General features: G+C 39.4%; 1 protein-coding gene across 13 annotated transcripts; it reads left to right on the top strand.

The window, feature by feature from the left end:
• Nucleotides 1-231: 231 nt before the first annotated feature.
• Nucleotides 232-20837, top strand: LOC103717459 (uncharacterized). 13 transcript variants are annotated; one of them, XM_008805857.6, is made up of 12 exons: nt 324-695; nt 1307-1369; nt 2769-2863; nt 7802-8653; nt 10359-10452; nt 10520-10606; nt 11076-11882; nt 11988-13982; nt 14064-14306; nt 14390-14462; nt 19970-20121; nt 20261-20837. In XM_008805857.6, exons 1-12 carry the CDS (start codon nt 620-622, stop codon nt 20590-20592), a joined length of 4869 nt encoding a protein of 1622 aa, XP_008804079.4. In that variant the 5' UTR covers nt 324-619; the 3' UTR covers nt 20593-20837. The 13 variants fall into 13 exon arrangements, with proteins under 13 accessions (XP_088564690.2, XP_008804080.4, XP_008804079.4 ...); XM_008805855.6 differs by having other exon boundaries at nt 11988-14306; XM_088708567.2 differs by lacking the exon at nt 10520-10606.
• Nucleotides 20838-26182: the final 5345 nt, after the last annotated feature.

The following is a 26182-nucleotide window of genomic DNA, read 5'->3' on the forward strand; positions in this document are numbered from 1 at the left end:
TTCGGAGTAGGAGAAGATAAACTGACAATAATCCGGTTCCCAATTGAATCCGGTTCGTTTCTCTACCGATCTCCGTGGTGAAACAAGGAATATTTCAGAATAGGAGAAAAAAAAAAAATTGAGAGCCGTGGAAGGAAACAAAACCCGCAACAATACCGCCTTCCAATGATGACATCACCGCCCCACCTTTGAGCCCCACGTCTCCAAGGCGGTGGGTCTCATTTTGGGTTTGAAGTTAGGTGTCCGTAATAATCCTTTTAAATTAAATCTCCTCTCCTGTATAGAAAAATTTTATTTAAGTAATGTTGTTCCATGTTTAGTCTGCCCCAACTCTTTGGTTCTCGCTCTCTCTCACCCGCCGATCACTCTTTCGCTCTCCTGGCCACCCGTACTATCTCATCGCTCTTACCTCTCTCTCTCTCTCTCTCTCTCTCTCTCTCTCTAATCTCAAAACCCTAAATCTTGTGACTTTTCTGATCGATCGAGCGCTCGTTTTCCCTTTGAAATCCGTCCTTTCGGCCTTCGATTCGCTCGGATTTGGAGGTTTTCTCTGGGTCGGGAGCCCTAATTTGGGGCGCGACTTGGCGATCTTTGTGCTCGCCGATTGGGTGCGGTTCGGATGGCGGAAGGGAAGGCAGATCTGCCGGAGGATCTCGTGCTCTTGAAGCCGGCCGTGGAGGCCTGGGCCGGCAAAGGTATGGCGTATTCTCTCGATGCTCTTTTCTGGCATTTTTAGCTTCTGGTACCGTGATTCGATGAGATCGATCGTGTTGAGTGTTTTGATTCGTGATTCAGATCGAAAGGCAGTTATTTTAGGGTTTTCAGAAGTTCTTTGGTGCTGAATTTCTCGCGTTCTTTTACCTTACGGTGTTTTGGACCATGTGATTGTTCTGATTATGTCTTTTCTAGAGGAGTTCTTTGATGAATTATTGGTTCCAGAATCGGTATTTGAAATATTCTATCAAAAAAATCTCTCCTTTTTAATAAAAAAATCCCGACTCGCTGGAAGAATTAGTACTCTCAGATCGGGAGCAAGAGCAGAATTTTCCTTTTCTTTTCTATGAAAATATATGATGGATATGAATCTGTAGTCCTGTGTGACCACTACTTCTAGTTCTAGTAGTACTTACAGTAGGTGGATTTTTTAAGTATCTGTTTGCTTATTTGTTTCCCAGCTCAGTTTGGGTATCTTATCTGTTCATGTTATGTGGAAGATCTAACTATGCTTTTCTTTCTGGTCTATGTCTTCTTACTGCTATAATGTTCTGCGAATTGGTGATTGGGTTTTGAATCCCCCTCTTATCAGATGTTCTTTCAGGTGGAAATGACGAGGAGAAGGTTCTCATGGGGTTTCTGGATGAATCAAAAGGTGATTTCCTATTTATTGGTCTCAGTATTGTATGTTGCGGTACTTGGATTTCATTTTGGATGATTTTTTTTTCTTCTCTGTGTGATAAATCATGTGGTTGTGAGTTCTTAAGCAGCCACTGTTTGCATAAATGATTCTGGTATTCCTTGTTATGTTGGGTTTTGATCTATTAAACATTCTTTATGAAGTTATGTAAATTCCGAATTACCGGTCTTATATTGTTCACTGAAGGCAGGACTTTTAAAAGCTGAGATATTCGTTGTCTTGGCGAGTGACCAAGACCGATCTTGGTTTCTCTTGGCCTAGATGGACAGTGGGGAAATTTCGGAAAGAACCATGCTTTTCTGAGATCTTGATTGATATGTTAGAGCCAAGACTTCTTTTACATGGTAAAATTGAGTTTAGCAACTATTTTTAGGCACCTGTTGAAGGTTATCAATTAAAGAACCAATTTAAGGAAGTAACAATGTGACTGGAAAATATTGGCCGGTGTTCATATTATATGACTGATATCTTGGTCTAATATTGTTTTATATCGGATGACATAATGAGGCTGAGGTTCTGTATATTGTATTGGTGACTGGCTGATATGATACAAACCAAGGTCGAAACTGAGATGAAAGCCCTGGCTGAAGGAGTATATGAGTTGTTAATTAGTTCTACCTAAAAGTGCAGTTCTTGGAGCTTGCCTTCTGAAATGTACTTGATATTCTGTTGGGCTTTGGATACACATGGTGTAAATATGATTAAATTTTACTGGGCATGCTAGATTTGATTTGTTATTGTCATAAGCAGGTTGTTGTACAAAGTAACGCTTGAGTTTGTCATGCATTTGGCGCCATTTGATTTGGTTATTGAAGTTATGGGTAAGAGGCTTACATAAATACACCAGTACTTTTGAAGATCCTATCTCCCATTATTCATTGGTACAATGTAATTGAAAATCCTTTAACTTTGCTGGTGTGTGCTGTGGCTGCTCCTATCACAGTATCCTTAGGTGCATGAATTGGTTATTCCACTGCTTTGCAATTGGCTTGCTAGATAGTGGTTGGTGCAGCCCAGTTGCCACTACTGGTATTTACCAATCAGGCACCCATATAAGTTACTCGATGCACCAACATACTAAGATTTGTACTTTTGATTTCCTGCAAGTATGTTCAAGCATTTCTAGTAAAAAATTGATGGATGGAGTTTTCTATCTTTGCCACGTGAATAGCATCACTTTATGGATATGGTATCTCTAATCAAAGTCGAGCCACTGCTTTCCGGGATTGGACTAGCTTCCACAATCCTGTCCATGACTCAGTTTTAATTGCTTTTAAAATTCTGCACATGTGCTCTTGTTTGTTATCATGCTATAAACAATTTTTTAATTTCTCATGTATTTTGTATGCTGCAGATCAAGCATCTTCTGATAATAGTATTCCTTTGTCTCCTCAATGGCTCTATGCTAAGCCTATTGAGAGCAAGATCGGCCTTTCTGCTGCATCTGGGGTATTAAGCACTCTTTTTCTCTCGTATGTGTTTATTATTCTCATTTAATATTCTGTAAGGTCAGTTGGAGTTGTGCAGAACCTATTCTAATCTATTGATGGGACTTATGTTTGCTGTAGTGGCTTTCTTAGTACTTGAGATAAGATTTTTCAGTAAAATAAAACACCAACTTAAGGTTTATTTTGGGTCAGTCAGATTGGTTATATCATTTCCATTTTCTGGTATTTATGGTGGTTACTTGAACTTATTTTAGTTACTTTTGATACCATCAACATGATAATTTGGGCAGTTGAAAAGAGAAAACATGATTTGAATTCTATACTTACTCTTTTCTTATGATAATATGACTTTATGTTTATTCATAAAATTGCAGTTATATAATTTATTAAAGTACTGTAATTCAAGGATCGGGTAAAAATAAACTCATTTCCTGTTCTTCTCCTTTCCTATCTATATGCTCCTTTCATAATAGGAAATATATTGCTCTTATCTTCCTATATCGCATTAGATAGTTAATTTAGTCACAATTTGCATTTCTCCTTGATTTTTTATGTTTTATTGAGGCAGTTGTTGATTATCACAGAATTTTTCTCTTTTCGATAGTTGGGCGTTAGTTTTTGCTTGGCTTTGCTTTTTTTTTTTTAATATCCCAGAAAATGTGATCATGCTACTGGATATGGAGTATTTGCAAGGATTCTTCATTTAATTTTATTGAGAATGTTTTTGGGTCATTATATCTTGAACATCTTTCATGATGGTCTTGGTACTTATTTTAAGTTGTCTTTTTTTCGAATAAAAGGAAAATGTCTATGGACTTACCAAGATCTTATCTGTCTGCTCTTTGCTTGTGGTACAGTTTCTCATAGACTAATTAGGAGTACATATGACAATGAATTTAAATATGTTGAAAGAAACTCTTGTCACCAACATAATAGGCATTTCAAATCCATATATAATTTTACAAGAAAATTCTTTTCAGCTTCCACCGATGTCCTTTTTACTCTTGTATTCTACTCACAGCCCTTTATTTATCATTGGTATCCGAAGGAAAAGCCATCCTTCTAGAAAAAGGTCAAGGGGTTTGCCATGGTGGTTCGAGGGCTGGACTACCACAGGATGGCCTATGGTGGCCTGACATGGTATCCTGGCCCATGTTCTATGATATGATGGGCCAGAACCCAGTATGATGGCTGATATGGGCAATGGCTGATCCAAGGAAGACATCGTAGCCCTTAACCGAGTTGGTCCAGTTTCCAATTAGTTTTTTTTATAATGAATGATGGTAAAATAGGAGAGCAACTTGACTTTCTTTTACTCCTCATAGTCGACACTCTGTTTTAGCAATTTCTTTCTTAAGTAATGATATAATTGTCAGTTGTAACTCTGTAGGAAACAAAATCAATTAGTTCGACATAGTTACTAAAGTGTAATATAAATAACAATTGGTCATATTAGTTACTAATGATGGAATCTTAAATTAGATACATAACATTTTGTGAAACAGTGTCTTGGATGCTTTTTAGCATCCCACCTTGAGCACAAGTTGCCAAACTTGGTACCTGCCATCCACTGCATGCCATGGTAACTGTCAACAAGTATCTGTCTGTGAAAGGCTTTATCTTAGAACATATGGAAAACTGGCTCTTGTACATGAACACCCAATGCACCCATCACCTCCATCCCTCTTGGTGTCTCTTGTCAAAGTTCAGAGCATTTGAGTTAGATGTGATATCATATGGGAATATAGTCAAAAAATTCTGTTTACATTCTTGAAAACATTTGTTTTGTGTCCATCCTAATCTGTGGCTGTCACCATATTTTTAAATGTCCACAATGTTTTGCTATAATTTTTGGATTACCTTGACGTATTGACATTCCATCTTTAATGTTCTGTAATGTCTCCAGTTTGGTTTTTTACATTTGTGATGACCTTCATTCTCCACTCTGTACTAGTTTTGCTGCATTATTCCTAATTCTTGGCTCTCACACATAATTTCTGCAACATATTGTTGCAAAAGTGATGCTGTTCTCCTTCTCTCTCTCTCTCTCTCTCTCAAATGGTGCACCATGAGAGGATTAGAACGGAACCTATGCTGCTTATTCGTGTTTTTAGTTGATCCTAACCTTAAAGGTAACATGACCTGGGCATTTTTCACCCCACTTTTCCAAACTGACTTGGTGGTGAAATCGAATTGGTATCATCTAATCTTGGCCTCTTCCAAAACGCTATGGCGTGTACTAGGCATAATAGTGCTTTCGGGGCTGGTGGGTTAATGTTATTCAAATGTTTCTTACAATTACCACAGTGCATCCATGTTCTTCAAATATGCATAATATGGAAAAGAGAGTTCAGTATCCTCAGTTTGGTCTTACTGGTGGACTTTGTTAGTGGTTTGGTGCCATAAAATTATCTTAGTAGTTGATGGATTGTTTATGAGGGACTTGCTGAAAGATAAAATCTTTTGAGAGATCATGAATGCAGGAAAATAACTTGCCAACTCCATTTGATGGTAAAGGGCTTGGATGATGATTGATATTTCTCTAGATGGGAACATTTATGAACATTTTGGGAAATTACCTGACTCGGTGCCTGTAAATATTATAAAAAATCATATGCAAATTTGTTATATCATAAAATAACTGGTGCTATTCTTGTGCCTTTTCCCAAAAATGCAATTAAAAAAAAGTCAAATAAGTAGCTTAGGGTAGTCATTAACCATTTCTTTCCTTGTGTAGAATGAATAATCATCTTTGTGGAATGATTCATGTCTATGATGTGCTTATTATTTCTTTTACAATGCAACCTCCTAGGTGGGATAGACAACTCTTTTTTTCGGTTCTGCTCATCTTTTTTCTTGCTTCGCATTTTCTTTTTCCTTTCAAAAAATGCAACAGCTAGTGCCGGCATCATATTATTTATGGTCGCACATACACCCAACATCTCTACTATTATAACTGACACTCCTTGCCCTTGATGACTGTCTCCATGTCTGAGCCTTCTCTTTTCACACTTCTGATCCACAAGTTATAGATACCTGCATCTTATATATGCACTGCCCTCTTGGTTTAGTTCACCCTCTCTTCTAGGGAGAGAAACAAGAGAGTGCTTCACTAAAAGTGGCAGTATATTTGTCAAGTTACATAAATGATGGACAAATTCTTGGAGCAGATGGAAAATTGCAACCATACTTGCATCCCGACAAGTGCATTTCATGTGTCTGATGCTAGTGTGCTATTATAATTCAAAGTGATGGGGGCCTCATGTAGAATATAACATTTTAAAATAAAATCTCCATGACATGGATATAAATAGTTGGAGCTATCTCCTTTCTCTACTTGCATTATGCATGTTTTGTGGGTCAAGGGTGCAAATTCAGCCCCCAGCTCAATCTTTAGGTCCTCGTATTCATATAATTCTTCTGGTTGTAGTTAAGTGATAGCAAGTTCGCTGTTTTTTTTCATGTGTAAACTTTGCTTTAGTTTTAATAATATTTTGAGCTGAATTTGTAAGGTACTTTGTTATTTACTTGTTTTCAGTAAACAGTAATGATATGCTTGCTGGGAAGGGTGATGGAGTAACTTGTTTGATCATTTTCTTATGCCGTTAGCTGTTTGTAGCCATTCCTTGTAGATCGTGATGGACGAATGTAACTTCTAATTATTAAATAAGCATGTGCTGTGCATGCGCGTTGCATGTACAGATCTTTGGAGAAGACGAACATGTTGACTTTTTTTTTCCTCGGTGTGGTGAGGTCCGGCATCCCTTAAAAAATACTATCACACACACATGCACACAGATATATATATATAATATTCATTTTGTATTTCGTCAATTTTGTCTTATGAATGAGGGTTGCATGTGCGAATCTCTGTAATTTTTGAACTCTGAATCTGTGCCACGACTATTATCATTATTATTATTATTATTTTTTTGGGTGGGGGGGAAGAGGCTGAGTTTTTTTCCTTCTTCTGTATCCTCCCTCTGTTTCGTTTTTTTTTTAGTGAGGTGTGTTTTTCCTTTTGGGAGACAACTTTTCCTTTTTGCAAAGATGTGGAAGGCTTGCGGCTTCAGTTGTACTAAGTTTTTGCACACACACACAGCACGTGCATGTGCACGTGCTTAATAGAGAAGGAGCATGTTAGGTGGCATCCAAATTTGACCTATATGTCTTCCTAATCTAATCTATGAAACAAACTCCCTCGCAGAAAGCCAGGCAAGGTGGGAGTGCTATGTGTATCGGGAAATAAATAAATGACGGCGAAGACAGTCAACTCTTTTGCATTATACAGTCATCAAGAGACTATGACTAAGATTCTATAAGTTTATATTGAACTATTGAATTCCACAAACATATTTTGTGGTTCTAAAAGTTTTTCTGTGGCGGTTCCTTACTTCTGGATGGCTGATTGCCCAAGTTTTTTGGAGTAAAATTGACAAAATAAATTTATTATTCCTTTTTAACATTACCACACTATCAGCATATGCCCTCAAAAACGTTTCTGCCCTTTTAACATATTTATGAACAGATGCTGAATAAATCTTTGTTTTCTGTTCCTGTTGCAAGGTGCATTTTTGCTCATGTTTCAGTTTCGACTCTTCCTCTGCAAAAGTTCACATGTATAACATTGATGGATATGCATACATATTTTGTTCTGTTGGATGCTTTTGGTATTGGGCCAGATTTTTTAATAAGAACTTTATAACATCCTACGGTCATGCCCGTGCATTGATGATTGTCCTTTTAAGGAACTGTGATTAGACAATTTTAGCTAGTATCGTATTTCATTTGTTTTATTTTTGTTGATAAAATTTTTACAATAGGAAAATTATACTACTATAAGAAGAGGATGTGTGTCATGCTTTTTCACATGTCCAGTTCTTTGTTACACTTTGTTTTTAATCACTGTCTTACACATTTATGTGTTTTATTTTGACAGGATACTCGCCCACCAAATTCTTTGACCCACGGAACCTTGTCTGATTCGGCTCAGAAAGATGTGTGGCGTTTGGATGGATCTCAAGATAAGAAAGAATGGAGAAGGAATGTACCTGATGTTGAAAGTACTCGCCGCTGGCGTGAAGAGGAGAGGGAAACTAGCTTGCTTGGTAGGAGGGAACGTAGGAAGGAAGCAGATCGAGATATTGAGTACCGGAAAAATGACCGCCGTTCAGACAATACTTCTAGAGAAACTTCTGAGTCTAGGACTTTGCCCCCATCTGATCGGTGGCGTGACAGCAAATGGTCGACAAGATGGGGTCCAGAAGATAGAGAGAAGGACCCTCGAACGGAGAAGAAGATGGATGTAGAGAAGGAGGATTCTCACACTGAAAAACAATCTTTTGTGGTTAATCTTCGCCCATTGTCTGAATCTGATTCTCGTGATAAATGGAGACCACGCCATCGACAAGAAGTTTCTTCTGGTGGATCTGCAGTATATCGCGCTGCTCCTGGGTTTGGGCTGGCTAGAGGACGTGCGGAGGGTTCAAGCGTGGGGTTTGCTCCCGGTAGGGGTAGGTCAAACTCCATTGCTGGCTCGCCATTTAAGTCATCCTCTTCTGGACCAATCGGTGCTGCACCTGCATTTAAGACTGAAAATGTACATGGAAAGTCCGGATTATCTGCGGAGACATTTTGCTACCCAAGGGGGAAACTTCTTGATATTTACAGAAAGCACAAGATGTTGCCATCTTCTGATACTCCCCCTGAGGGCCTCGAGGAAGTTCCTTCAATAACACAGTCTAGTGCTGTAGCACCACTGGCCTTTGTTGCACCTGATGCAAACGAAGTGGTAGGCTTAATGCTGTTTCTTCTATTATCTGTTCTTGTTTCATTCTACTCTCTTTTGACATACAATTTGAAGAAATTAAAGTAAACTGTGTGATCATGTTAGAAAATAAATATGGAACATGCAAAATGGTAGCAAGCTTTAATAGTTCTTTTTACACAATACACAGTTTATGAATATGCTATTAAAATTCTTTTTCATCATTGTAATAGTGATTTGTGATCTCCAAGAAAAGAAGGTTGTATACTTCTGTTATTTTGTCACTGATTGAGAATGTCAGAATCACCATAACTATTTTCTAGATATATTGGAGGCAGATACATGGGGAAGGTAGGAAACAATTTAGAATTCCCACTTCTTTTTTCCAATTATCCTTTAAAAATGCTGTTGATCTGCTATGGATTTCATTGTGGGAAAGTTAATGGAAACTTAAAAGTTGTTCTTGGTTTTGATAGGTGATCTGAAATTTCGTGATTTTGTAAATTCTGTATATTGATTTAACTGAACTCAACTGAACTAGGCCTTACTCCCAAGCTAATTGGGGTCGGCTACCAAATTTTATATATGAAATTTATCTAAATTTATATAATGACTAAAAGCAAAAAAACTCACATGCATTTGGTACATAGTGTATTCAAAACAGAGCACATTTCCTATTTATTCAAGTGAAGGCAATCTCTGTCTTCATTTACAGCATCTTCCTCAATCCTTAGGGTGGTGGAATGGGCAATCTATAGTACATAAATTATAATAGAAGCTGCAGTAGTAGGCATTTTCTGTTTTGAGTACAATATCAGTAACAACAATATCAACACTAACAACAACCTTTATATAGTGAGGACAGAAACACTAACAACAACCTTTATTTTCTGGATGTACATAACTTTATATTGCAATTTGGACTTTAAATTCATGTTGAAATGCAATGCCTTCATGTTGTTGGTAATTCGAGGAATGGGTGCATCTGGCAATTAATCAGAAAATTTTTGACGCTCTTTCTTTTTAAACATTTCTAGTATATCTTGCATAAATAAGAGGCTATTTTGGGATTTCTTTAACATATTTATAAAATTGTAGGGTTTGCTACATCCATATATTCAAAAATATTGTGGAAGAAAACTGCAGGATTTGTTTTGAGGATACGTAATCTTTTTACCCATCCATTGGTTGTTGGACATCTAGTATATTTGCTGCATTTATCTCTTTGAAAATATAATGAAACTATGGAGTAAACCTCTATATATGTTTTTAAGAAATGAAAGTTCAGGCACTCACGTAAATTTTGCAGTTTTGATAGTATTTTTCAAGGTTTCAAAAACTGGTACGAGAGGGAATACCTTTTTTTTGAAAAAGTGGTACTATACTGGGTATTGACACACGGTATGGGACTCCATCCTACACCGACATGCTGTACCGGTGCTGGTTTTCTGCTGGAACTATGTACTGAGTATCGTACGGTTATGGCAGTTTTTAAATCCTTGGTGTTTTCTATTTGTGTCATGAAAAAGGAATTCAGCAGTATAATGTATGGGACATTGCTCCTACCTCTATTGGCATGATCATTATAGAAAATTTGTATTGTTTCACCTGCTCTCCCTCCACATTCCTTTAAAATAAATTAGTAATTTGAGCTTTTATCTACATTACTGGCAAATGGTCTTTTATTTGATTCTTAGAGAATAATCTTTGTCTTGGATGTGACTGGCAGGCTCTTTTAGATGACATTTGGAAGGGGAAGGTTACCAGCAGTGAAGTAGCTTACGGCCGGGATAGGATGGAAAGAGAAAATGACAGTGAGTTGGGTAAGCAACCTCTCTTATTTTGTATAACTAAGCATGGCTATTTATAACTTATTGGTTTTTTGTTTAGATGTTGGTGACCTGTTCTTGATTGAGAAGGAACAAGGTTTGCTTTCTACTAGCTCAACTGGAGAGGGATTCTTTATGAATTCTGCAGGTTATGATGAAATATGCATCATATGCAATATCTTTGACCTTTTTCTTTTTTCTTTCTTTCTTTTTGTTTTTTTTTGAACAGCCTTATCTGACATAGGGCTGTAAATGAACCATGCTGTTCATGAACGGCTCAGGATTGACTCAATAATAGTTTTTTTTTTTTTTTTGACTAGAAAACAAGCTTAGCTCAAACATCTTTCAGAGCTCATCTGTTAAATGCGCAGAGCCTGAACACTTTGGGCTTGCAAAAATAAATGATAACTAAGCTTGGCTTGACAACAAGCTTGTTTAAGCTTTATTCAGTTCATAGCTTGCCAAGCTTGAATTCATGTTGCAAAGTTCGGGTCAAGCTTAGTACCCCGCATATTATTTGCCCAGCCTGAGCAGTTCACTTCTTGGCTCATCCTGTTTGCTCCCCTATCCTGATTGCCTATGCAAATCACTAACATTAGTAACATATTTTGTTTCAGAGCGGGATTCTAGCCATGTTGAAAGCAAAGACCCTGGTGCTATGACTGCAGTTTCAGACAATGATGCTTACTATAATAGAAGGGTGTCAGGTTGTATTATTACCAATTCTGAGGGTGAGAGAAATGTCCTTAACAATGATGGATGCATGGGACACCCAGATTTTATCAAGAATGCTAAGTTAGAAGTACCTAGCTCAGTTGTTCCTTTTGATGTTGGTGCTAAGCTACCTGATGATTTAAATTCATTGTTTGATACATCAGTCAACCACAAGATTCCAAACAGCAATGAGCAGCTTCAGAACAGCGATGTCGAAGTAAAACTTTTAAAACAATGCCCTCCTCCTGAGGAGTTGAGTTTGTTTTACCGGGATCCTCAAGGAGAGATACAAGGGCCATTTCTAGGTGCTGACATCATCAAGTGGTTTGAAGAAGGCTTTTATGGTATGGATTTACCTGTATGTTTGTCAGATGCTCCAGAAGGCACTCCTTTTCGGCCACTTGGTGAAGTTATGCCACACTTGAAACTAAAATCTCAATCTGTCCCTGCTAACGTTTCTGGCGAAAAATCTGAAGCATTGGACTCTTTCAAAGGAAACCTGGAGGATTTTATTCCTGCTTCTGATACTACTGATCCTTTTGCCATGAATGACCCACAATGGGCTCCATCTAGATTAAGGGAGGCTCCGGGTCATCAGATTAAGCCTACAAGTACTGAACATGAAGCTTCTGTAGATTCTATAAATGATAGGTTGTTGCTTTCCAACACTGGACAGAGCTTTCCTGATTTTGCTGGACAAGATGCTGAAGGTTAGTTTTCTTTATGTGCAAGCTTTTGTCCTTTTTTTATCGTTTTTTTTCTCATTTTTCTTTTGTTTAGTTGCTTTAATGATGATTTTTTAATATATTCTGCAGAAGTGTTGTATACAGGACGGCCTGCAAGTAGTCTGGAGAAACCTTTAGGGAAGCTTGCTAATGACCATATTGATCTGTCACAGACCTCTAGTGGTCTCCATTTGATGGGTGCCGAAATGGGAGAAGCCAGTTTAGCCAACCAGAACATTCCAAGAGATAACGATTTGAATCCTCTTGGATTATTGTGGTCTGAACTGGAAGGAACTCATCCAAAGCACCCTCTTTCAACAAATATAGCCAGCTTCAGTGATCAGAGCATTGATAATCATGCAGCTGCAAGAGATGCATCTCGTTTTAAACACCAACAGGATCATTTTAGTCTGATAGGTGACTCCCCCAATATTCATGATGCATGGCCCAGTAACTTCAGAAGGAACGCTAATTCAAGTGTACTTCAGGAAGCTATTGATTCTAGTCGCTTGTCACGCTTTGAAGCTGAAGCGAACCAGTTCAGTTTAGAAGAGCACCTGCTTTCCCAGCAGTTACAGAAACAGCATCTTCAACAGCAACAGTTGCTTGCTCATCAAAACTTGGATTTGGCTGGGCCATTTCTGGAGCAGATCAGGAGTTCTGTCCACCAACAGCAGTCAATTGGTCAACCTACACCAGATCTGGAGCAACTTTTTAAACTTCAGTTTGAACAGCAGCATTATTTTCAGCAGTTGCAGCAACAACATCAACTGCACCAGCAACAACAACAGCTTCATCAACATCGGATGCAATTGCTGCAGCAGCATCAGCAACAGCAGCAGCAGCAGCAGCAGCAACAGCAGTTGCTTCTGGAGCAATTGTTGCATCAGCAATTACAGAACCCTGGGTTTGGAGCATTGCATGTCGACCGTCGACGGGCAAATAACATGCTTGATGAGGTTTTATTTAGGCAGCAGCTCTTGAATGAGCCACAACAACAGTCTCGGCATCCACCGCTGCACCATGACCCAGCTATTGAACAGCTTATCCAATCAAAATTTGGGCACAATCTCCAAAGGGAAAATCACGATGATGTATTGGATTTCTTATCTCATTCCAAGCGCAGGCAGATGCTTCCTTTGGAACAGCAACTTCTTCTAGGTCTTCAGCAGGAGCAGCTGGAAGCACGACAATTCTCTATTCCATCGAGGCAACCACTTAGCATGGAAGAAGAGAGGCATGTTGGTGGGGTTTGGTCAGTTGATGAATCTGGCCAGTTCATCAGGGCAGCAACTGGTCCACATCAGACTCATTCAGCTAGACTTAACCAATTAGATTTTATGCAGCCCCCTCAGAGGCCCTTGTCCTTTGAGCAACCCAGCCAACTTGAGCAGAACTTTATATTGCATGAGCAAATGCAGCGAGGGCTTTATGAACCAACCCTACATCCAGTTGAAAGGTCAATTCCCCTACCTGCAGGTACTCTTGCGCCAAAGGTAGATTTTGTTAATGGCCTAGGACGGTTTCAAGGACTGGATACGCAGGAACAGCACAGTCAATCATCAGGCCAGATGGGACAGTTTCCTTCAACTATTCGTTCTCATCAACGTCGGATTTCTAAACAGGTTTCTGGTTCGCACATGGATGCAATGGAGAGGCATTGGTCCGGGTCCAACGGGCAGCTACCAAATAACGTAATAGAACCACATTTCAATCAGTTGCAGGTAGAAGCAGAAAGACAGAGGAGGGATATGACAGCAAATTGTACTGTTGAGGACCCAAATTCTTGGGCATCGATTGTAGGAAATAGTGGGAGCTCAGAACGTGGATTAGGAGACTTGCTTCACCAAAAACTGGTTCTTGAATCTCAACAGTCATTGGGATTTGTAGATAGTGTTCCTACATCATCCTATGAGCACAGGGATCCGTCATGGCTTTATTCACGGTCTGGCACTGATAATAATTCCTTTAATCTTACTTCTGATAGAGTGGGCTTGGGTGATTCATTGTCAGAAGGTTCTCTTTTCGCTAAAGTAGGACATGCACCACGTGAGCGATTGGCGAATGTAAATTTGGAAGGACAAGGTAATAGCTTTGAAAGCAGTAGAAGATTAGCTTTTCGATCTAATTCTGGAACATTACCTGAACAGAAACACCTCCTTTCAGATATTGTTGAAATTGAAAACAAGCATCTTGTAGAATCTATGGGTGGTGATGCATCTATAGAGGGAATAAATTTCTCTGATGTGAAGGAGGGGAAGAAGGGGAAGAAGCATGGTTCTAAGGGCAAATCAATGGATAAATTAGTTGTGGACACTCTGGAAAGTGGGGTGGAGCAACTAAGTGGCAGAGATCATGGAGATCTGAAAGTTAGTGGACCCGTTAGACATGCCTCATTTGGCAGCACTGGTAACTCAGTTGAACCTCTTGATTTCGGTCATGTTTTATGTTCTGCAACATTTTTATGAGTTATGAGCTGCAATACTGTGCAGGTGGAGTTGGAGGCTTCTTCAATTATGAAATGGGAGTTGATAATGCTTATAGTGAAGAGATGATTGATGATGGGTAAGCGTTCCTCGCTATTTCTTTAACTGACACCTGAGAGATGATAACTTTATGAAAGCTTTTTTCCCCTGTTCCCCTTTTTGCTATGCAAATTTGAAGAATTCAATATCTGTCACTCTATCTCAACAAATGCTTTACGTAAAATTTCTTGATGTCCATGTTGTGGCTTACAATATCCTTAAACAAGTATAATCTTACCTCCAAATAGGTGCCCGCTACACCGTCCTTTCTGCTTTGGTGTTAGCTTTCGTGGATCTCTATTTCTGCTTCTTGACAAAATGGTCCTGTACTCCTGATTCTGTCAATGCACTAATGTGATTATAAATTGTTGGTTGGGTTTACTGTCAATTGATGTAATCTAGGTCTGTGGTGAGATTGTGGTTTTGTTAATTTGTTTGTTACTGATTATTTTTTCTGTCGTGTCAAAAATAAACTAGATATTCTATATTATATGTATATATTTTTGTTCTAGTGTTATGGAGGCTCATTGTTTGAAAAATTAGTTTCATGTGTCCTAGTTCAGGTCTAGGTTGGGATACGGAAGTTCTAAAGTTATTATGAGTGTTTTTTGAAGGGATTTTGATGGTTTTCTTTGGTGACTTCTACAACGATATGTTATAAAGAAAGTTGTATGTTATATTAGGAGATATTTTAAAGTGCTATAGGCTTCCTTTTCGACAGAGATATATAGTGCGATGCACAAGGTACGTCATTTCAGTACCGGGCTCTGTACCAATGCCATCCTATTATTATGTCGGTACAGTATAGTATGGGGCCGGTTTGGCATACCGAGTATCGATATACTACCTATACCACATACCGTATCACATCCATACGGTATATTCCATACTGCTTGGTTCGACACGGCACGACAAACCTTGGTGATGGGGAAACGTTACACAACTGATGTATAAGTTGCCCCATAGTTTTCAGAATCAAGAGCGGGTAAGGGTTTGGGTAAGGAAGCACTTAGGAAGCAGGTGCAAAGTCTCCAGATCGGATGCGTCACCCTAGGTAGAAGCTTTCTGCAACTAATAAATGCCCATTGCTCATCACTGACTTCCTGTACCTGTTGCTATGCCAGCTGCAAGAAGTAGGAGTAGGGATGTCTGACATCGGTCGGCCATGCAACTTGTGTGTCTGTGTGTTAAGTAGTTTTTTCCTTTTCCCAATTTTTAGTTTCTTTCTAAGGGTGAGAGTCCAGATGTGGCTTAGTTAAGAAGTCATATACTTAGTGATTCTAATTATGCCTTAGCAATGGAAGGGAGGAGGAAAGGGTGCAACGGTTTTTTGGTGATTAATAATAAATATTGGTATTTCTTTCTTGCAATATGTTTCTCTAAATTTTTGTCTCTATGTGGGTTGAGAAATGCCCTAGATTGTGCAAGTGAATGTTTTTGGGTGCGTAGATTTGTTCCATATGCTGATTTCCAGCACAGATTTCAAAAATAAATTTAAATTTTATACAAAATTTTAAAACTGACATGTTTTTAGTTAGTAAGTTTGACCAAGTCACGTTGTAAGTCACTGGTGTAGGATTTTTCTCTCTACCTGTTATTTTTTCTAAAATTTATGGAACTAGCTGATGTTAAATTGTGTTTATTTGGATAATCGGTCTCCAATCAGTAACCTGGATAGGTATTGTCAACATATTTTCTGACATAGGGCCTGAGCTTTGCTTTATAGTACCTATTTGCCTAGTTCATGAAAGATGCTATTACCTTCCACTTTTATTGCAGTTGGTAGATAGTCCCATTAACAAGGCAACAGCATGACCTTCATTGAGGTATCCACTGGTAATAAGTTTAACAGAACTTCATCATGTCAAGAGAAAGATTTGATGTTGTTTTGAATGTTATTGGCATGATTTGGTACATTTGAAACTTCTGAATGCCTAATCCATGAAAGGAAGGTTTGGGTTTACGTTGCAAGAGGGTTACATTATATACCTGAAAGATGATACTTGGCGTTCTGATAGATTTGTAGAAGATCAAAGGAAACCTAATTATGTGATTCAATCAAGGTCTGCTGAACCGGCCGGTTTAGCACGTACCGTACCGGTACCTGCTCCAACCGGTACGGTTGGGCTGTGAAAAATGGTTACGACCCTATAGGGGCCAGAACCGTCTAATTTTTGCTATGTACCGATGCAAACTGGCCTGGTTTGCATCGGCCCAAGCGCGGCCCAAGCGTTCCCCGTGATGGGAACGCTCCTGTGTGGGGTTCCCCGTGCTGGGAACGCGCTCGCGCACGGGCGGAGTTCCTCGCGCTGGGTACCGTGCCTGCGCGCGGGCGCGAGCGGGGAATCATGCGCCTAGCTCGCGCTTGCGCATGATTCTCTGCGTAGGGAACGATGGTCGCAGCCTGTGTGGGCCATTTAATGCCCTGCGCCCACTCTGTGGCATTTAACGCGTCCGAGCACTATTTTTTTTCGCGTCTGCGGACGCTGCTCTGTTGGCCGGTTCGGTACTGGTTGGTATCGAATCGGTACCGTACCAGTACCGGTATCTACCGGTACGTCGGTACAGTCGATACGGTGGACCGTTCAATTGTCACTAACTTTAAGTTAGGTGCTTCACTTTGACAGTTTTTTGTTCAAAAGTATGATGACCTTCTTGCATTTGGTGGATGATTAAAGAATTGCAGATATGTGCTTTGCTCTAATTGCATAGAGTTCGTGCAGAAGTTGCAAATAAAGTGGAAGGGAAGAAATAAAATGCAACTAAATAGCAGTGTTTATTGGTATTCTTTATGTGCTTTGCTACAAGCTGTCATATCTTGAAATGTTTGGATGTTAACTGTTGCTTTCTCCTTGCCTATTTCTTAAAAAAAAATGATCTGAAAAAAGGCCCTTTCTTGTATGCTAAATTCACACATGGTTGTGCGTTTGCCATAAAGTTTATTTACAAAATAGAGGCACACCTTAGATGTAGGGATTATAGGATGTGTTGCCTTTGCAGCTCCTAGAACATTGAAGTATAACCAATGCCATATATAAGAGGTAAATTTTTTGAGGTGTTGGAAGGCCAAAAATAAGTTCAACTGCAGTTTAACTGAAAATGTGGGAGTAACATTGGTTCTGATGGCTTGTGCTGAAAAGTAGTCTAATCAGCAAGGGGGAGAGGGCACCTTGACACTTCAACCATCAGTTTGTTCATGATAGAACTTATGTTGGAAATAGTTGAAGAGAAGACAGTTCATACCCACTTCTTTCTTTTAAATGCTTAATACTGATCTGAAATAATATGTAAGCTTTTGTGTACTTCATACCTTGATATGCATGGAGGTGCCTTTTTTCCCCAATAGCAGCATTACCACTAGATATATTATTGATAAAGCAAACACAATGGGGTACGGGATGGGATATAAGACTCACTATCTTCCATTATGTTAATTTGACCTTTCAATTTAGCCTTAAATACCTCCTCTTGATACTTAAGGTATAACATCTGGTATGGACCACGAGAAGAAATTATTAGACATCAGTGGGATCTAACAGTACCGTACTATGCTTGCACATATATCCAAACCATACAATTTTAAGACATCTATGAGGGAAACAAGATATTATAGGGCCATCAGATAGAAAAAATGACTACAAAAAGCACAGTAACTTTACAAGAGGTTTCTGGGTGGTGAGACTCAGCAGGAGGGGTTGAGTCTTTTAGTCATTGGTTGACCAAGTGCAGAGAGAATTAAAATTTCTGCTAATCCATTTAATGTAGGTAATAACCCTTGGTATAGCCAATGATATCACGAAACCATGCAAGTTTGGCAAGACCAAGCAAGGGATATGCATTGGTTGCTCAGCATTGGTTCGCAACAAGGGTCTGGGTGGTGACGTTGCTCAATAGGATGGGCTGAGTCTTTTAGTCATTGGTTGACCAGGTTGAGAGAAATTTAGAAAAATCTTCTTGATGTAGGTTACAACCCTTGGTATAGCCAATGATATCAAGAATCAATCCAAGCTTGGCAAGACCGAGCAAGGAACAAGCATTGAAGGTCAATTACAAGGTTGTAGAATTTGAAGTTAGTCCCCTGTGTGCACTGGGAAATATCACTTCACGAATGGAGTGATAGAGTACGACAGCATTAATGAGGTCTAGCAGATATATCATGACTCGACAACTGTCTTTCAGAGGAGAAATTGATGATGCTTGAGACCCGGCTTTGGTTGCTCAAGATCTCAGAATTTGAGCGATTTGAGAAAATGAATTTCATGGTGTGATTTTGATATCTTATTTGATCGGGGAATTTGTACATATGTAAAGTGTGATACAAGGAAGCTCTAGACAGAGGATTCTAATCATTATCGAGCGAAGTTGCCCTCAAGTAATGGTATGGGGACTGTCACCCTTAAAAGGAGACTATATTCCTTTTGTCACTTTTTAGACATCATCCTTGTGATTACTTGGGGGATGTTTCACTCACATGGTCATGCCCTCGAAACAAAGACTGGTAGAGTCTCTGTGGAGCTTACAGTTCAATATGTGGGACTTATGATGTGACACCTTACCTGTGTTCGATTGGCCATCAGAAACCATCATCTGTTGCAGGGATTTAATGGTATCAAGTAGGGTTTCTGGTAATTTTTTCTTCATTTGGTAGTTAGGTGCTGGTTGGTGTATCTTAGGACTGTGAAAGATACCTAATAATTTGATAACAAGCCTGTCTGTATATTCGTATAGCCCAATAGTTCAATATCTGGTAGTTTATTGGGTTGGTCTGAATGTGACCGATGTCCAAACGAATCACCTGATGGATAGTCTGATTATATTTTACCTATACATATTATTGTTAATTGACTTTATAGAAAATTCTTTTGTCATTCTATGAACTTCATATTCACATTCTCTATGCCAATCTTTCAGTATATCACTTTTAAATTCATTTACAAACTATCAACTCAAAGACAAATGAATCTACAGTTCATATGACAGTTCTTGATTGCTGGTTCCTATTAACTGAATCTACTTAGATTTACAAGAAAAAGAAATGATATCGCAAATATGAAAATATTGTGTATCCTGACACAATAATTTTGTAGTCATAGGGTTGTTGAGGACCAGAGAAAATATTGGTGAAAAATCAATAAAAATACTAAATATATTTTATCGTACAGTTACATAAGGTCTAATTATGGAAATGAATTCAAGTCAAATCTGAAAATACATCCAAACTCGATTGTCTTGTTCTGTTTGGATTTGATTTTTCTTGAGTCTGACCTCTTTACTCCCTTAGCAATACCGTGGGCCATTGCCTGTATAATGTCACAGCGATATATTGTGGTGCTTTTATGGATGAATCCTGAACCAAGGTAGGCAGTGGACGTTGAGATTTGTATCCATATGCTCATAAATTCTTTTGGTGCAGAAGCATGAATATTGTGCTGCACTAATCTTTATTTGTGTAGTAACAGTTGAGATTTGTAGAGCATGTTCTGGGATAATTTTTTTTAACATTGCTGTCTCACATTTTGGTGTTCATGCTACTCATTTTTCTTTTAGGATTGCTGGTGCACTTGTAAAAGGGGCCGATAATTCCTTACTGAAATGTGCCCATGATCTGCATGTTGCATCATCTCATGGAGCATTATCAGAGCTAGTTTCTGCTCCACCTATCAAGGGGAAGAATTCTACTAGCTTTGCATCTCCGGAGGGTATGCTTTTCTTGGGTCACTATGGTTCATTTCCTCCATTGTCTTCTAAATTTAATGGGCGTAACAATAATATCCATTTGCCTAAAGCTTATACAGTTCGATGATTTATAATTGATTAAAGAAAAAATCATACCTGCAGAGGGGAGACGAGAGCCGGGAGGTAATCTGATTGTCCGGACTTCAGAAACTCCAGCCTCAAACAGAAAGGACCTGAGATTTCGTCGTAGATCTTCAAGCAGCGATGCTGATGTACCAGAACCTTCATTTATTGACATGCTGAAGAGCACCAGAAAGCCCTTGCCGGATGCAGATTCTTCCATTGGTGCTGTCGAGCCCATGGATGCTGGCCTGGGTGGAAAGAGCAGCAGGAAGAAAGGGAAGAAGGGTAGGCAGATTGATCCCTCTCTTCTTGGTTTCAAGGTCCATAGCAACCGCATTTTGATGGGTGAGATCCAACGCCCAGATGATTGAGTGCTGATCCTCTCGTGTCTTTTACACATCATCTTTTTTGAAATGTGTACAAGTTTGTGTACAGTTCTGGTTGTGGAAATTTTTCATTTTTACAGTTTTTTTTTGCCTTTGCCCCCTCACACTTGGTAAATCAGAAAAGAAGCAGGGTTAGTGGAATTCTTTTTGAGTAAAAGAAAAAAAAATGCGGGTAATATTGGTGTAAACATTTGTACAGACAAATGAAATAAATAGAGCATGTCGCTTCATTCTGGTGTTCCTGCTGTTATGTTGTTTAAGATTTTGTGTCATCAGCTGTGTTAGTTTTTGGGTGTTGCTGCTGTGCGGTTGGTCGACTATTGATTGGTCCCTGTGGATATCAATCGACTGGTAGAGCTCTTAGCAGTTGCATGTTTGAATCTTGTTTTGGTTGGCCAAAGGACGATCAAATCACCTTTTTACAAATGCAATCATTTCTACCATGGACCGTACCTAGTTATTTCTGTCTCCAATTTTCTATCTAATCAGCTGCCTAGTACACAGTTGGAAGAATAGCATCTCATTGAAAGAGTCATAAATAGTTGTGAGGAATAAATAATGCTTATTTTTTGCAACTATTCATAAATGGTAGTAGCTATGCATCCAATATTGATCTTAGAGTTGGAAAACAGTAGATGTGTTTTATTTTAGAATACCTGAATAATCAAATGGGTTTATCACAGGGAGGATTCGATATCTAGGCACTTCAAATTATTAATAACTGTGAATGAACTTAGATAGGGACTTCATATGGCTGCCAGGTACACTTGTCGCTTGTTGTTTATGAGCCACTGATGTGATCTCACATTCATACAAGTCTGCCTCTCATTGAATTAGTGGATATTGAAGACCTGTCTTAGAAAATTGCTTTCTTGAGGAGATGAGATTTTAGGTGCATTATTTGCAAATGGCCCTTAGGTTTGAAGGGCACAAGAATTTACCATGGGTTCAAAAATTTTGGCTCTTTTCTATGATACCTTATTTATGCTCGACTGAAAGCTGACTAGTTTACGGGATTCAAATGCAAATGAGATTAATATTGCCTGATATGACGATGACCAAAATGTACGTGCGATATCATAGCAAAGAGATGATTATAAATGCAAGTCCTGGATTTTATGATTTTGATCTTATTAACATTGGAATTGGTTTTGCAAGTTAACTTAATACTATTATATTCTTTCACTCTCCTCAATCCTTGAGATGCTCGCTGGCCTCGATCTCGTTGGAAAATCTCATGGAAGATAGTAATATTGGTCTTGCTTGACATGTAGCTCTTATTGAACTTGAAATCCAAACCAACAATTGCAGCTTGAGCTTCTCTTGGAATTGGATATTCATCAAATGGGGCTGATCAGCTTCATTTAATTGCTATTTGGTAGCAAAAATGTTGTCGTAGAAAGCGAAGATGCATGTTGTCCGATTTCTAGGAGTGAATACTCCAGGCGCAGTCTCGTTGCATGCCCGTCTCCTGGAGGTCATTATTGATGGCTAGTTGATGGCCCCATTAGTTTCCGAGCCATCTCCTCCTTACTGCTGGATTTCATGCTCTCACACGGCTCTCTTTTTATTTTTCTTTTCCTTTTGGTGTTTGAAGTTGGAGCTAAAGGCAATGGAATCATGATACATAGAAGCCTTTTGAGAGCCAAGAAAGTAGACATGACAATGGAATCATAAGGCAATGTACTTGAACTGTCTTATCTTTTCTTCTAGCTACCAACCTCTAATTTTAGACAACACTACCTTCTAGATGAGTATATTAAAATTATAGTGGAATGTTTGACGTTTTTCATATCATCTAAACATCAAACATATCCAATTGGCACATGATTATGTAATGCTTACATGGTACTTTGTTTAGTGGACGGATGGATTCGCAATGAAAATATGATCTTGCATAACTTCAGAAGTTTCATTGATATTTCAAATTTTTTGGCCTTTTATTTCTTAGTTCTATTTATAGGACATTTCTTGAGACTGGGCATAAGATAATTTTGCTGCCCCATATCTGTACTATGTTCAAAATAGGAGTTTGAATTTGAATTTTTTTTTTTTTTTAAAAAAAAGTTGTCTACCGATTGTTGTTCTAGTATATCCTTGATCTATCCTCTACTGCCCTACAAAATTGGCTATTAAAAGAAAAATTCTCTCTGCAATCTTCTAACACAATCTGGTCTAATAAATATTTCATTGATATCTAAAATAAAGAGGGAGCGGACCTTCTCAAGTGCATTCCAATAAGATCCAATCTAATATGATTTACAAGAAATTAAAAGTCAGGTTCCATCTAAATCTAAACTCTATTATCTTTCTTTTTCAAAAAAATATATTTAATATTAACTTAAACCACTTCCAATTGATGTATAGATCAAGATGGTTTAAGTTTCTCCTTGACCTAACCCAACCCAATAATATGTAATCCAATCTATAAATTTAAATGTTTATATAAATAGAAATTAAATAGACATGTGTATAGTTTTTGTTAGATTTTTTTTTGGTTAAATAATACTTAAAAGTTTTCATACTTAAAAGATAAATATTTATATCTACAACAATCCCCGTGGAGGAGTATCGGAGTAAATTTGAGGAGCTGGCTAACAGAACCAAAGGGCTTAATGATCAGTTCATGAAGAGCTGCTTTATTAGTGGCTTGAAGGAGGAACTTCGGTATGATGTACTGATGCACAACCCGACAACCCTACGACATGCTATTCACCTGGCATTACTTCAGGAGCGGAAGATGAACGCTATTAAGCACCCACCCCGCTTTGATCACTCCAGGTCGGGCACTAATTCTTTTAACCCCATCTTATAAAATAACAAAGTTATATCTCGGGAAGAAAGGGAGGAACGACGGCGTAAGAGTTTGTGCTTCAGATGTGGGGAGAAGTTCTACCTTGGTCATCCATGCAAGATGACCAAGGCTATCCATGCCATAGAAGGGGGAGAGCCATCTGTCGACGATGAGGTTAATGCGAGCGAAGAGGATGGAGAAGCACATGGTGAGGAGCACCCTGAGGCGGATTATTCAGCGGAGATGTCCTTGAACGCCATTTCCGGGAGCGTCTCCCCTCAAACGATGTGGGTGAAAGGATGGATCCAACAGGTACCAGTTATGGTGCTCGTTGACTCGGGAAGCACACATAATTTCTTAAACCCTTATCTTGCAAAGAAGGCAGGCCTCAACATAAACCAAGAGGTCATCCTTGAGGTGACAGTTGCCAATGGCGACCGCATATCTTGCAAAGGGAAGTGCTCTGGCGTCAAGATAACCATCCAAGGAGTCCCCCTGAGAACTGACTTCTACTTGATGGAGTTGGGAGGTTGTGAAGCTGTTCTGGGTGCACAATGGCTCCGTAGCCTTGGTGCGATCACTTGGGACTTCTCCCGCCTCTCGATGGAGTTCCATATTGGAGACCAACTCTGCCGGCTACAAGGTCTTGGCACTCAAGAAATGGAATTTATGTGTGGACGCAAGGTTAGTAAAACCGTGCCCTCTTTGAATGCATGTTACTTACTGCAGATCCATGCTATCCAAGGTGAAAAGAAGGACGAAAGCACTCTAGCTATATTATCGCCCTTATTGAAAGAGTTTGCGGATGTATTTTCGGAGCCGCGAGGCTTACCTCTCACTCGCTCCTGGGATCATGTGATTCCCTTGTTATCGGGAACGAAGCCTTGCAACTCTCGTCCCTACCGGTATCCTCACTACCAGAAAGCTGAGATTGAGAAGATTGTTATCGAGCTTCTGGACACTGGGGTAGTGCGGGTGAGCCAAAGCCCCTTTGCCTCACCAGTGCTCCTTGTCAAGAAGGGAGACGGGTCATGGAGGTTATGCGTCGATATCACTATCAAGGACAAATTTCCAATTCCAGTGATCGAGGAACTGCTGGATGAGCTTCACGGAGCTTGTATCTTCTCCAAGTTGGATCTTCGCTCGAGTTACCACCAGATCCGAGTTAAGTCCGAAGATGTCCACAAAACAGCCTTTCGGATTCATGAGGGGCATTATGAATTTTTAGTTATGCCGTTCGGCTTAACTAACGCCCCGTCCACCTTCCAAGGGCTCATGAATGAGATTTTTCGACCACACCTTCGAAGGTTCGTGCTAGTTTTTTTTGATGATATTTTGGTATACAGTCATAACATGCTGGATTATCTACATCATCTTCGAGCTGTTCTTAAGCTTCTGCATTCTCATAAATTGTATGCCAAGGCTAGTAAATGTGTTTTTGAGGCTTCTTCCATTGAATATCTCGGCCACATTATTTCAAGGAAGGGTGTTGCAGCTGATCCAGAGAAAATTAAATGTATGCTCAGTTGGCCACAACCCCACAATATTAAGTCCTTGCGTGGGTTTTTTGGTCTTACTAGTTATTATCGCCACTTCGTCCAAGACTATGGCAAGATCGCGAGGCCTCTCACGGAGATGTTGAAGAAGAACTCTTTTTTTTGGACTGACGAGTCCTTATTGGCCTTTGAAAGATTAAAAGAGGCAATGACCACACCACCAGTATTAGCTTTACCAGATTTTAAACATGAATTTTACGTGGAGTGTGATGCCTCCGGATCTGGGGTGGGCGCAGTTCTCTCCCAAAACAGACGCCCCATATCCTACTTTAGCAAGGCACTGAAGGATAAATCTCTTTTTTATTCGCCTTAGTCCTTGCGGTTCGGAAGTGGCGCACTTACCTTTTGGGCAGACGGTTCATTGTCAAGACCGACCAACAAAGCTTAAAATTTTGCTCGACCAGAAGATTGGCACTCCTATGCAGCAACAATGGGCTTCTAAGTTGATTGGCTTTGATTTTTCGGTGGAATATCGAAGTGGTGCATCTAACGTGGTGGCAGATGCTTTATCAAGAAGGGAAGAAGGTACCTTGAATGCGATCTCTTCTCCTATTCCTAATTGGGTGGAAGAGATTAAGAAGGAGCATGCAACCGATCCCCACATCCAAGATCTGCGCCTACAACTAGAGGAAGGGCAGTTGGACCCCCCTGATATATCATACAGGAGGGCATCTTGTTTTACAAGGGGTGATTTTACTTATCTTCCAAATCTCCCTTCCGCCACAAAATCCTTTCATATTTGCACAGCAGTCCTATTGGCGGACACTCTGGGTTTCTTAAGACATATCATCGGGTTAAACGAGATTTTTATTGGCCACGACTTAAAGCAGAGGTTCGGCAGTTCATTAAGGAGTGTGATACCTGTCAACGCACCAAGGTTGAAAATATCCATCTAGCCGGGTTGTTACAACCCTTGGAAATTCCCACTACGATCTGGAGTTCTATTTCCTTGGACTTTATAGAAGGCTTGCCAAAATCCCAGGGTAAGACTACTATCTATGTGGTGGTTGATAGATTATCAAAATATGCCCATTTTATTTCTCTTGCACATCCTTACACTGCTTCGATGGTCGCCAAGTTGTGGACCATGTCTTTAAGTTGCGCGGGATGCCACAATCCATTGTTAGCGATCGCGATCGGGTGTTCATTAGTAATTTCTGGCGTGAGTTCTTTTCCCTGTAAGGTACCACTCTAAATATGAGCTTGGCCTATCATCCTCAGTCGG

The sequence above is a fragment of the Phoenix dactylifera genome, chromosome 12 (assembly GCF_051530095.1).
Source record: "Phoenix dactylifera cultivar Ajwa chromosome 12, Ajwa_hap1_PhDact_Kaust_v1.1, whole genome shotgun sequence".
NCBI lineage: Eukaryota > Viridiplantae > Streptophyta > Magnoliopsida > Arecales > Arecaceae > Phoenix > Phoenix dactylifera.